The sequence below is a fragment of the Arachis ipaensis genome, chromosome B10 (genome assembly GCF_000816755.2).
Source record: "Arachis ipaensis cultivar K30076 chromosome B10, Araip1.1, whole genome shotgun sequence".
Taxonomy (NCBI): Eukaryota; Viridiplantae; Streptophyta; class Magnoliopsida; order Fabales; family Fabaceae; genus Arachis; species Arachis ipaensis.
Window position 1 is genome coordinate 25,001,349 of NC_029794.2, and position 14,276 is coordinate 25,015,624.

The following is a 14,276-nucleotide window of genomic DNA, read 5'->3' on the forward strand; positions in this document are numbered from 1 at the left end:
GTTTTTAAATTTCAGTTTATGTATATCATTTATTTGCAACTCATTTTACACCTATTTAATCTTATTTAAATTTTCATTTCCAACAAATGCTGGAACGATAAACTATCGCTTTTAATTCTTATTAAAAATTGATTTTTTTTAAATCGAATTTGTAAATTTCTTAATTTTAAAATTTAGATGGTATTTTTTTAAACTATTGGAGATTCGTTTACGAGTAACGATGATCATGAGATTAACGTTGATCATGAGCCATCCTCTCTGTGTAGAAGATATCGTTGGACAATTCAGTTGGTTAGACTATCTCATTCTTGGACTATTAGATAGTTTCAGTAACAAAATACGTTATTCTTATTTAATTTTAACTATAATTTAATCTTTTATATACTATTTAATTATTAATTTTATCTTTTATTTTATAAATTATTATCTCTTATTCATGTATCATATTTAATAATGTTAAAAATAGAAGAAACAACGAAACACATCTTCCATTAATCAACAATTTTTTTTCCTTGATCCATCTCTAAACACCAATAAATTCGTGTTTCTTGGTAAATCAATCGAATTGGCCGTACAACACCGTCGTTTGAATATCATATGTTTCTTCAAGATTCAATTGATTAGTGGTAACACCTTTAATTTTAAATTTTATTTAAAATTATACGAATATGTTTATTTAAATAAAAAAATTAAAATAATAAGAGTACATTTATTTAAAAAATTTTAATTTAAAAATAACATAAATGTATTTATTTGTAAGTTAACATTTAACAACCGTAAATTTTTTCTTTTAAACAAAATCTAATAAATAAAATTAATAACATCAGTACAATAATACGAACACATGCAATTTAATAAATCATTAAATTTTAAATTACAAAGTACTACAAATTTTATAATTTAGATTATTAATTATTTAAATAAAATTAAATTTACCAAAAGATAAAAATATACTAATACACTTCAAATTGTATTAGAATTATACAGGTTTGCTGAGTCCATAAACAAACTTTACGTAAATAAATAAGTCTAAGTCAACGGTGAATTTTGGTGCAAACATTTTGAAAACACATTAATAATATTAAATATTAAAAAGTAACATGATTTTTTTCAGAATTGCATTTTTTTAATCTATAACAATATATATCTATAACAATATACCATCAGAATATGGAGAATCTGTTCTCAAATTCTCTCTTCCTATTTTACTCCGATTTTTATAATCTAAAACTAGAAATACGTACTCAATTTCTGTCAATACTACATTAAGTCAGCACAAAAATATATAACTGCTTCACTTTCAACCATCAAAGAGATTTAAAAAGAAAAACCGCTCAGTCTCAACGTAAAATTATAAAGATAGATTCGTTTGCAAAATAATTTTAATACGGTAATTTTTTAAAATAAATCTTCCAGAAAATAATTTTCCTCTTTAAAATAGCTGTAACAATATATAATGGGAATATGAAAAATGTAGTATCCAATTCTTTTTTTTCTATTTTACCCCTATTTCTTATAATCTAGAACTACATGCATGTACTCACGTTCCGTAAAATTTTACATTGACTCTCGAGAAAAAAATATAACTACTTCACTTTCAACCATCAAAGAAATTTAAAAAATCTGCTCACTCTCAACCTAAAATTTAAAAATAGATCCACTTACAGAATAATTTAAACAAGCTGATTTCTTAAATTAAATGTACAGAATAATGTTTCTCTTTAAACTATTATCATACTATGTTAATATACTCTTGATACTTATACAATATATTATGATAATTGGTGTGTACATTCAAGCTTTAATAAAATAGGTTTATTATTAAATAAATTCTTTCGTCAATTATGTTAAATTCAAAAATCTCTAACCATTTTTTCACATATATTTTTGCTGGATGTAAATTAATCTTACAGATTTTCTTAATAGGATATTTTTATTCGTAAAGGATTTAAAATAGTTGAACGAGGCTAGTTTTTTGTTAAAAAAATTTATAAAGACAAATTTTTCTCGCTAAATTATAAACACACTTTTCTAATATACTCTAGGTACCTACACAATATATGATATCAATTACCGTTTATATCTAAGTTCTAATATTGTTATTAATGAGATAGATTTATTATTTTTCAAACAATATAGAGACAATAATTTTTGTGTCAACATATCATGATCTATTTGACATATAATATTTATTCATATGAGTTCATGATGTGCTTTAAAAAATAATGTTTAAGTAATTTATTTATTTTTGTAATTTTTTTTATTTTGAAATTCAAATTTTAGTACATTTATTTTTATTCAAGGCTTATTTTTTTATTTTATTTTAATTCTGTTAAAACAAGTTATGAATTTTAATTTTAGTTTATAATTTTTAGGATAAATAAAACGCTAAGATTAATTTTTTAAATTAACTTAGTGAAACATATTTAAGATTTAAATTAAATTTTGAAAGGCAACATTTTTAAAATGAAGTTTAAACGGTTTGCCACCTGTGCAAAGACTAACTTAAATTTGAATATTGTCACTACAAGAAAAATACCCATTCAGCTACACTTTTTTTAAGCTACATTTAAAAAGCGTAGCCTATTCATAGAATAGGCTACGCTTTTTTCAGTGATGCCTTTTTATAAGAGAAAAGGAAACACAATTTTGGCATCATTTAAAAAGTGTAGCCTTAGGTATTATAGAAATCACTTAAAAAGCGTAGCCGTATGTTAATATTTATGGGTTCACCTTTTGTATCTAAGGGAACGCTTTTAAAGAGTAGCCTATTTATTAAGTTTTGGGTGCACTTCAAAAGTGATGCCTAATGTATCTAGAGCAAAAAATTTGACACTTAGGAAATTTTTTTCTTCAGTTTTCGAAAGCAAAACTCACACACTTAATGAAATTTTTGTCCCTCCAAATCCAAAACCCAGACTTAGCCTTCATCTCGATCCCCTTTCAGAACCCTCCAAAGCTCACCATCGAAGAAACACTCTCGCTACAGAAACCCTCTCACTCACCACTCACCGTCGCTTCTCTTCGCCCTCCTCCTCGTCGCTGCGCCGCCCTTACCATCGTCATCTCGTCGCTGCGCCGCCCTTACCTTCGCCAACCCTGTCGCGCACAACTCTCACCTTCGCCATTCTTACCATCGCTGTTGACCGTCGCCACCCAATAACCACTCACCGCCAGTCACCACTCACCGTTCACCATCGTCGCTCATCACCTTTGCCATTGTCACCACTGCACAGACCATCGCTCTTCTTCGCCGTTCTGCACAAATCATCGCTGCGCCGCCCTCACCATCGTCATCTCCGTGCTTCTCATCATCGTCATCTCTGTGTTGATTATGTATGTATTGATTTCTATTTGGTTATGAAATTTCAGAGGTTTAGGGTTCCGATTTTAGGGGGTTCTAATTTGGGTGTTTTAATCTGTGAAATATGGGTTTTAATTTGGGGGTTTTATGAATTGATGAAGCTGTATGGTTTAACAGATTAATGAGTATTGTTAGATTATTTGTTAATGAAGCTGCGTTGTTTAACCTTCTGATAAAGAATAGAATAGTGTCCTTACAGTGATTTTTCTTAGTGATTTTTCAAAGGATCATATCAATTCTAGTGACCTATATTATATGCAATGCTACTAACAATTTTCCACAAGCAAAGAAAATCTGGGTTTGCGTATGCTTGTCACTGTTATTAATTTATTTATTATGTCTAATTTGATTTATTTATTTCAGGTTCATAAATCTGGGTGAGTTTATGATTTATTTAATTCAGCTAGTTCTTTTGCCGCTGAATGATTCTGTGAAAAATCACAATTCAAGACGAATAATATAAACTTAGCTATTCTTCAATTAGGACAAGGTTTGAAGGCTTATGCTTATATCTTGAGTGCTATCCATTTCTATAAACACAGCCTACAGATTCCCATAGATTTCTGATTTGCTGGCTTTCTACTTTATGCTTTTCTTGGCACTTTTAACCATCTTTCTTCTTATCAACTATAATTAAAAATTATAATATCAAATCTCAGATTCATTCATAAGACTTGCTGCTACCGATTCCAAATTCCAATGCTCATTTACCTACCTGTTTATTGAGAACAGCCAGGCTCTTGGTGTGCAAGAGTGAAGAAAATTCCTCCGTGAACTAATAAAGCCACTAAATCAAACTTTGGGGCCTTTTTAATTAGTAATAATAGGAGTATTCCTTTTAGTCATTTTTTTAGTACTTTGTGTTTGCTTTCTCAGATTTTACCTATGATTCAGTTTCGTCTTTTAAATTTCAATTCATGAAAATTAATTTCTGTGAGTAAATTTGGTTTCTTTCGCATTAGAATGTGAAACCAGTTTCTACAAATTGGTTTATAAATATACATATTGAAAAATAGTGGTTTTGCAGAATCTTGTGTCTTTCAAGTGGGATTGATTGAAAATTTTTGGTACCCTTTCAAGTAGAATCTTACATCTCTAATTTATGTTGTTATTACTTGAGTTTTCTTTTTTAATTATTATAGTTAACTTGTTATTATTGTGATTCGATCACTTGTAGGCCAAACTCACTAAGCTTCTCAAGAACCTTATGGCAAAGGTTTCTACTATGAAGAATACAGAGCAGGTGCACACTTTTATCTGATGCAGGGTAGTGGATGACTGCAAAAACAAGTTTCTAGTGTGTGTAATGCTGGTTGTTTTGCTTTTCAAATTGCAGATTTTAGAGCAACTTCCTCGGGTGATATCATCTTTGGATGCATATATGGATAATGGATTGCAAAAGTTAGAACTTCCTCTTATCTGATTGGCTATACTTACATGTTTAGAAATTGGAACCTCCTTTTTAATCTATGTTTGATTTTTCTCAACTAGAATCAAATTCTTGTCTCTAGAATCAATTGGGATCGAAGTGAAAATTTTTACTGTGTTAGAATTACATTGAGAGGAAGTAGCAGACATAAAAACCAGTTATGTTAGAATTAATTATACCTAAAATCAATTATACAAAATTGTATTTTGACAATGTTGCTTGTGTGGTTTTATGAGCTTCACTGATGTGCTAAATTGCTAATTATAGGTGATAACCCGCTAGCAAGTGCAAGTAAACCTCGTTCAAAGTCAGGAGGGAGCTGACTGAAGCTTAAGAGGGAGCTGCGTTCCACTCACCCAACTGTTCTTCGAGTTTCTTTGCTAGGTGAGGACAGCGACTTCATCTTCTTTCTTTTCTCCTCTAATTCAAAATTCTGATAATTCTCTTGCTCCATTTTTTTAGTTTATTCAATTTCTTTTAACACAACTACCACCACAAGCAAAGAGAGGTGAGTGATTTTCTCTCCTCTGTGTTTAATTTGGTCGAATGGCCTTGTAAAATGTAACCAAAATTCTGGTTCTTAGAACGGTTAAGGTTTGGGCTCAAGAGAAAAACAGGGACAAGTCTTGTGTATTTGATCAACAAAGAGGTAAGGGTTAGAATAGTTAGATATTGATTTTAGTTGTATTTGGTGATTAAATGGCAGAAACCTTTCCATTGAGTATGCTTATTGACCAGTCAGCTGCTTGATTCTTGGATCTGTATGTGAATGATTGTTGCTTTCTTAATCAGCACAGTTTACTTTGTAGTGGTAAATGGTAATGTTCTAATAAATAAAAATCAAGTACTAATGGGGACTATTATTCATTTGTCTAGAGTAGTTTACTGATTTCATGTTAATTATTTTTGTTTCATGTGGATTATATATGCTGCAGTATTTTCGTGGCTCATTGCAATTTGTCAACTATTGTAATAACCAATTAGATTGGAAGATGGCGCATCATTAGAATTCCTAGGTTTAAATAAAGGAAGGCATTCAGTTACACAATGAGAAATTACATACTAAATGTGGTGTCCCTTGATGATCCGTTTTAGTCGTTTCAGGATACTTTCTTGAGCTAATTCATTCTAAATGTGGTGGTTAGAGTAGTCTTTTTAACATGGTATTTTTAAATTCAATATTCTAACTTAAAAAAACTGCTCTGCTTCATTAGTGCTTCTGATCACTCTTGCTGGTTTCATTAGTGAATTTAGTTTATTATGCATATTATTTATTATTATAAGGCATATTATTAGTGCTTTTGTTATTTTTTATTATAAGGCATATTATTAGTGCTTTTGATTACTCTTGCTTATTTAATTTTTATTAGTGCTTCTGATCACTTTTGATTCCGAAGGATATGTGTGTGTGTGTGTGTGTGTGTGGCTTTTGATTTTAGGCAAGGTTAGAGTTCTCCGGCAATTGTTTGTAACAAAAAATCCATCTACTATCCCTTATGAAATCACTAAGGCTGGGATGAAGTTACCATTAGGTACCTATCTTTATTTTCTCATTGAGGTCTGTACTTTCTTTTGATTAGGGTGATGATTATTTAGAACGTGATATGTTTTATTACCTGAGATATATGTAGCATTTCAGAAACAAGCCAATCAACCAGGGTAAACAGAATCTATACATATAGACATTTTTTTATTGCTGTTATGCTCCCATATAATTCTCATATAGTTTTTTTTTATTATGGTTATGAAATCTGGGTTCTGATTTTCTGGTCTTCTGAAGGATATGTGTGTGTGTGTGGCTTTTTTCCATTTTTTCTGAATTACTTAAAATGCACAAGTGTTAGCTTGGATCTGTCTTTTGGTTGGTCATCCTAATAAATGGGGTTGCTTGGTGGTTTAGTATTGAGGGTTGTTCTACCTGCTCTGTTTAGCTGTTTTGAGGGTATGGTTTATAATATTAGGAGTATGTACGGTCTATTCCAAAAAAAATTCCTTATTATGATTTTGCTCATGAAATTTTCTAACTCCAGTTTCTTTTCACTGGTTTAGGTGGATACCTTTTTGGATTATGATAATTTATCAAAGGGAATTGTCTTTACTACAGATCGGCCATATCAACCAGGTGAGCAGGTAAAAATAGGCAACGGCCGAATAGGAATCACTCCAAAAAGCGTAGCCGTAGCCTAAGGCATCATTTTTTTCACTTTTGGCTACACTTTTCAAGTGTACCTGAATGGGTGTTTTTCTTGTAGTGTGTTAAAGGCCATCAGATAAAAATTCGTAACAAATTCCACATGTGTAGTCGAATTAATTTAAAATTGAAAGAAAAAAATTTAACTTAAACCTCCTATTTTTTAGATAGTATTACCTTTTCAAATTTCAAACGACAATAGAAACATTATAAATAACTATTAGAGTAGTCACTACTGTTCAGGCCTCCCTAACAACTTGTTTTATGTTTCTGTGTTATTCACCCTTTTTAGCACTCACATTACCATTAAAGTGACATCATGACTGGTCGTGCAACTAGGAGCAGTTCAAAGAGGTTCGTAATGTCAAGTTTTTTATTAATTTTTTGGTATCTAACTTTATTTCATTTTAATTTTTGTTTAATTTTTATTCGTTCCATACTATGCTCCGTATTTTATTGTCTACGTGTTAGTATTAACCTATAAAATTGTAACTGATGATTAACTTATTTAAAATTCAATCTGACATTATTTACGTGTTTTTACTTTGTTTGAAGAGTAAACTCAACGCAAAAAAAATATGGAAAAAAAGGTCACGCAGAACGAAATCATCACCGTCGCGCAAGATGCTGTTTGTGACATATCCTCCAGGTAAATCTCAATTTAAAGGTATTCCTAATTATTCAATTTTTAGATTACCAACTCCAGTGAAACATTCACGAATTGGAGTCCAAGTCAAAAGGGACGACCAAGAAAATAGAGTATGAGATTATATACTACTATTCTTATTCGAAATTTTAATGGTTCAATTTTCACGCATAACTGGTTAAATTTACACACTCTAATGGTAAGATTATTAGATTACATACAAATATGTATAAACTTAGTTATGGTCATATGATTTAATGGTTAAATTATTAAAATTATATAAAATTATATAATCATTAATCTTTTCAACATATAACTTTTTAATTATGAAGATAAAAGTTATATTTCTCATTTGTTTGTTATTCATCGATAACGTAAAATTATTTTCACTGTTAATTAATGGAACTTGAGAGGGTAAAAAATGGTAACAAAATATATACAAAGTTACGTTCGATCATTAAAACAATGCAACACAAGGAATAAAAATATAAAATTTAGTGTTCAGTTTTTATATTTTATTTGATAATAAATTACACATAAAAACTAGAATATAAAAGTGTATTTATCATTATTTTTCATACAAAATTTTACAAAATATATATAATGACAAGAAATTTAATTATAAACAATTGATAAGAATAATAAAAAATAAAAATTAAGTTGAGCTCCTAATTAATATTTCATGTCTTTCGTATAAAAAAATACAAAATATATCAATTTTATGTTTCTAAATATCATATATGTGTTTATATCTTATCTACTAAATATAATTTTATAATTTTATTTTCCTGTTTTAAACATACTGTTAACTTATTTATTTATTTACAAAAATTAATCTAAAGTTTAACTACTTAGGCCTGCAAAATAACATGGGAAGACTCAAATAATTGCAATGCATGATTGATTGAAAATATTTATTTTGTTTTCATGAATTTAGATTTTGAAACTGTTTTTTTATTTGTGTTTGAAAAATAAAAAAAAATGGGATACACAAGTCATAGTTTCCGATATGTGTTTAAAAAATTTAATTAAATTGGAGTACACAGATCTACATTTCGGAGTTATATTTCAAATTTTTTTTAAATTTTTAAACTCAAATCCGACGATCCGATTTCTACTTCCTAAATAAGATCATCACACTTTTAATACTAGAATAATTTACAATTAAAAAGCATCCCATTGTTAAATCAGTATTAAAATTAATAATGTGGAAATATGTAGTAAAAGTCTATGATAATAGATGTTAGGGTTGGCTCAAGTGAAAAGAAACCTCTAACTTTTAATTACACTCCAATTCGGGGATGCCCCATCGGAGGTGTCATTTCTACTGGAGCAAGCCACAAACTAGTCTCCCCATTTATTGCGTGGGCGCCGTGTCAGAAATGCCGCTCATGTCAATCCTAATTCATGGCTACCACATCTGAACTAGAGTGTAAATTCAATTCGCAGACGCGCCGCCTATGCTTTTGTGAATTTTCGGAACCATTTATCTTCATGCTTTTTTTTGGAAATAATATAGTTGTGATATTTGTTTATATAAAAAAGCCTATTTATGTTGATCACTTATATTAAGTAAACAAATTTTCTTAAAATTGATTTTATACTCAATCTTTTCTAACCACAGCTATGACTTCCTAATTTAATTTACTTTATACATTAGTTATTTGACGTCCAGAAAATAATTAACTAATTATTCTTTATTCTTAAATTTCAGTAACAATAAATTTTTTATAGAGCACTTTCAAGTTTTTTTCCGATCAATCTAAAATTAGACTATGATAATCTCAGCAACTATGTTACACTTTTAAGCCATGTTATATAAATAATTATATGTTTGAGTACATTAAAAATATTTTTAATTCATATCATATTGTAACTATAATATATTTTATTACAATTATTATGGCTCCTTTATCAAAAAACTTTATTTTATGAACAAAAATTTATAACGGACTATACTGTGTATTAATTTATCATAACATTTGGTTTTGATAAAAAAATAGCACTTTATATAAGTATAATATTAATTACTTAATTAATACCTTAAGTTTTTAACTGTAATAATATTCGTAATATTATGTTAATCTAAATAATTAATTAGTTTTTTTTATATATCAATGACGAATAAAAGAGTGATACATTGTGCAAAAAATCTTGTAAACTATCTCTTTAATCTTTTGAAAACGTAAGATGTTTCATTCCACTAGTCATTACTGAAGAAACACTTTCATATTAATCAACTGCAACATTTCAATCAACCGGGATTTACAGGATGGATTTGCTGGTTACACTTTTTTTAATAAATTTGTACCGTTTTAATAATTTTTATGCATAAATTCATTAATCAACCATGAATAAATATTTAAAATTAACAACTATATATTTCCGGCTTTATAAAAGTCAATAGTCTTAAAATTATTTGTTTAGTATTTGACTATCAGTTTTATTTTTTACAATTTAATCCTATGTAAAGTAAATTAATATTAAATAGATTTTTGTTACGGTATTTTTTTTTTTTTTGTTATTTTCTCACAAGAAGAGACCTGTATGACAGTCTAAAAAAATTTTTTTAACTATAATTTAATTTCGCACTTGTGTAGCCAGAGTCTTTCCAAGAAGAACACAGAAGCCTCCTTCGACAATTTATTTGTCAGCAATCAACATTTAAATTTACTCACAGAACCAATGTATCAATGTTTAACTGAATACATTGATTCAAAGATTTTGAGAGTGAAACAAGAGGTACAAATAACGATACGCCAAGAGTTTCAGAATTTGGCCCAAACATTAACTCCTGCTGCAAACACCGTAATGTCTACTGTTGGAGGTGAAGAAGCAAATGGCAGTAGGGTAAGTAACAAGAATTAGTAATCTCTGTTTTAAGGATTACTAAAGTTTGCCAAATGCGAATTTCATGCTTAATAGTAGGTGAATATAGTAACATATGAACAGTACAAAATTGTGTTTAATGAAACTGAAAATGATCAAAATAAATATTTGTAATGTATACATTTAATATGCAGGCAACTAACTGTGATGGACAACTGTGTGAGTTGGATGTCGTCAAATGTGAAGTTGAAAGATTGCGTTCATTGACAATACCAGTAAGTAAAAATTATTTTATTAAGAATATGTTCATTATGAATAATTTGACTATGATTTCATGATTATTTTTATTTCAGTTGACGTTTGAAATCCCCAAAGATATGCTGGTCAATGAAGAAGAAGCAATGGTAGCTATATACTTATATAATGCTAATGCCTCTCCCGAGTAAGTATCTTGTTAATATACATATAGATAAAAGTTGTTAAATATTTTATTTCACGTGATAAGATTATTTATTTATTTATCTATTTATTTTTACAACAGCGAGAAAATACTTGTATACGAAGGTGTGGATGGTTGTAGAAGATCATTCGATGCACTTAAGCCTATGCGACAGATAGATGCTAATGTAACATTCCAAATTTTTTTCGTTAAATTTTTTATTTTTCAAACCTCTGAGACTAATGTTACCTTTAAACTTGCTAGATATTAACAATGGTTGCATGCAAAATGACACATGATGAAAAAAACCGTTCCGGAGGTCCAAAGATATGGTTTCTTCCGCCTAGGGTCTCCGTAAGTCATATGAATTCAAGGTCTACTATATGCTTTAATAAAACAACCAAAGTGAATCACAATTTTCATTAACTGTAAAACTTGATAGGAACAAGCACTTTCCTTTTTCTACCCACCATCAGAGGTGGTAATGAACCATTCAGCATACTTATCTGATGTTAGCAGCTTATCAAAGGTAGCTAATGTATTTGTTTTAACTTTGAAACCTACCCATCTACTTTCATTTACCGTTATATGTTTTTATAATATTGGGTTTTTGTGATTTTTAGATTTATGTACCAATTAAGGACCTCTTTAAACACTGGTACTTATTATGTGTTGACGTGAAGAAGAGGAAGTTGATATGTATAGATCCGATGCAACAACGACCAAGGAAAACCATAAGGGAGCGACATATTCGACAACTAGTGAGTTATTCATGCTTCTCAATTGAATTTGTTGCCAGTAACTCATTTAATTTTCAGCAACAATTACTTATAGTTATAATTGCTGTCAATGTAGGCAAATTTCATTGACTGGATGATCCATGAACATTTGGCCGATGAGAGATTAGCGGGTAAGTCAGAGTTGGATGAAGTTGCATATCAACTCGGTGAATTTCAGATCTATTATCCACAGAATCTTCCACAACAAGATAACTCGTAAGCCAAGTTACTATATGAATTTAAGCAAATTCAAATAAGTTTCTAAGAAAGATGAAACAAATACTTTAATTCGTATGCCTCAGGTTTGATTCTGGGATGTGGGTTGCTAGATGGCAGTTATATGCTGAGACCAGAAATTCATTTATCATACCAGTGAGTATAACATTATAATTCCTGATATTGTATCCTTATTGAATAGAATGTTCACTAATTTATTAATTTCACAACATGCAGCCAATGGACGAATCTACTCGCATGCGATTGGCCTTAGACTTAGTGCTGAGTAATTACAATAAGGTTAAAGAAAACACCATCGAAGCCGCAAAGAAATTGGTCACCAAAATTAACTGAAATGCAGCCATTTTTTATGTTAATGATTCGAGTCTTATTTATTTTTCGAAGTTTAAGATTTTTTGAATTATTTACATTGATAGGGTTGGGTATTTTATTTTAGTAAGACTTTATACTATAACCGTTTCTAATTATTTGTTTCTAATTCTGCCATTTTTATCGATAGTATTGTGTTGTTTCCATTTATTTTACTAAAATTGTAAACTAAAACAGAAGAGACGTTGCAACCTCAAAATTGAATGAGTAGGTACACTACACTACACAATAATTACAATTTTACGGAAATTATATAGCAAAGGTGTTAGAGAACTCCGCATGTTCACCCGAAAACTCTGCTCCCTTTGTAATTTAATTGATAGCGGTTGTTGTTCTGAATAGTTTGGGTGGTAGAAACCCCCCAAAAACTAAATCTACGAGAATCAAAATATACTCTCACACACATACCCGCTGATGACAAGTCATCTTAGCCTAGTTTCACTAGCCTTTTTCTTTTGTTTTCAATTGATTTTATGCACTTTCTTAAGCCATAAGCAAGCCAATTGGGAAGATTTCCATGTTTCCTTTGATTCAATCAACCATGGATGAATTCATGCACTTTCATGAGATTTTATGCTATAATTGTCATATATTATGAAAGAAACACAATCTTATGATTTGGTACACATCAAGTTTTTGGCGCCGTTGCCGGGGATTGAAATAGATTGACAATGATTAAGTGAAGTAGAGATCTAGATCAAGCACTTTTTCTTTTCTGTTTCTCTAATTTTTGACTGACGCACTAACTGTTTGAAATTTTGCTTAAACTAAACTTCATTCTAGCAATAGATTGAAGTGTTACTGGTGGTGTTTCTTTTGTTTTGTTTGTATGTCAGGTACAGGGAGATCCATTCCTGTTTTATCTGAAACTGACCAGAGAACTCTTAGAAGGTTAAGAAGAGCTGAAAGAGGAAAAGTGATTCCGGGATAGCAGCAAGTAGGAAAGAGCATCACACCTCCACTGCCATATCCCTAGAGATTCAGCAAAGAGACTAAGGACCAACATTTTCATAAGTTCCTTGAGACTTTCAAAAAGCTGGAGATCAATATTCCCTTGGCTGAAGCACTTGAGCAAATGCCTCTGTATGCCAAGTTTTTGAAGGAGCTTATCAACAAGAAAAGAAGTTGGGACGAGAAAGAGACCATACTGCTTACTGAGGAATGCATGGCTTTGATTCAAAAAGGGCTTCCTCCTAAGCTTGAAGACCCTGGGAGCTTTTTGCTGCCTTGCACCGTTGGGGAATTAACCATCACTAAGGAAATGTGCGATCTAGGAGCAAGTATTAACTTAATTCCCTCCTCTTTGGTGAAAAAGCTGCGTATAGAGGAAGTTAAACCAGTACAGATGTCTCTAGAGCTGGTAGATAAGTCAATGGTATACCCCAGGGGTGTAATTAAAAATCTTCTAGTCAAGGTGGACAAATTCATATACCCTACAGATTTTGTGGTTCTAGATTCAGATGAGGATGAAAGTGACTCCATCATACTTGGGAGACCGTTCTTGGCCACTGCCAGGGCTATCATAGATGTAGAGCAAGGAGAATTAACTCTCAGAATGCATGATAAGAGTGTCACTCTGAAAGTATTACCAGAAGCGCAGTTCAGTGATGAGAAGAAAGACTATATGGAACTCGACAAGGAAGAATCACAGTTAAAGGAAGAAAGCAACAAGGTGATTCACAACAACATCCCAAGGCAAAAGATTGTGCAGAAGGATGAAGAAGTTCAAGAGGATATTGGAATATTAGCCACTAAGAAGAGAGATCTCCAAAGTAAGCCTACGGCCAGAGAAGAAAGATCAACAAAAGAAAGGAAGAAACACAGAAACAAAACAAAAAGAGGTTGGAAGAACAGAAAAATTCCAACAGAAAGGCTTTCCAAAGGTGATAAAGTGCAATTGATTTATCAACAACTAGGAGCAAGCCAACAAACTGATGATTACTACACTGTCAGCGATATACCCTCATTAGAGCATGTTGAAATTGAACACCAA

The 14,276-nt window shown here is 30.5% G+C and overlaps 1 protein-coding gene and 1 pseudogene across 4 annotated transcripts; both read left to right on the forward strand.

Moving 5' to 3' along the window:
* LOC107624201 lies at positions 2,786-5,627 on the forward strand. 4 transcript variants are annotated; one of them, XM_021113982.1, is made up of 6 exons: positions 2,786-3,336; positions 4,542-4,607; positions 4,701-4,765; positions 5,061-5,177; positions 5,256-5,301; positions 5,388-5,627. In XM_021113982.1, the coding sequence occupies exons 1-4, from the start codon at positions 2,803-2,805 to the stop codon at positions 5,062-5,064; spliced, it is 669 nt and encodes a 222-aa protein (XP_020969641.1). In that variant the 5' UTR covers positions 2,786-2,802; the 3' UTR covers positions 5,065-5,177; positions 5,256-5,301; positions 5,388-5,627. The 4 variants fall into 4 exon arrangements, with proteins under 4 accessions (XP_020969641.1, XP_020969640.1, XP_020969638.1 ...); XM_021113981.1 differs by having other exon boundaries at positions 5,293-5,301; XM_021113979.1 differs by having other exon boundaries at positions 5,298-5,301.
* LOC110268387 overlaps positions 13,908-14,276 on the forward strand; it is a 12,964-nt pseudogene continuing 12,595 nt past the window's right edge.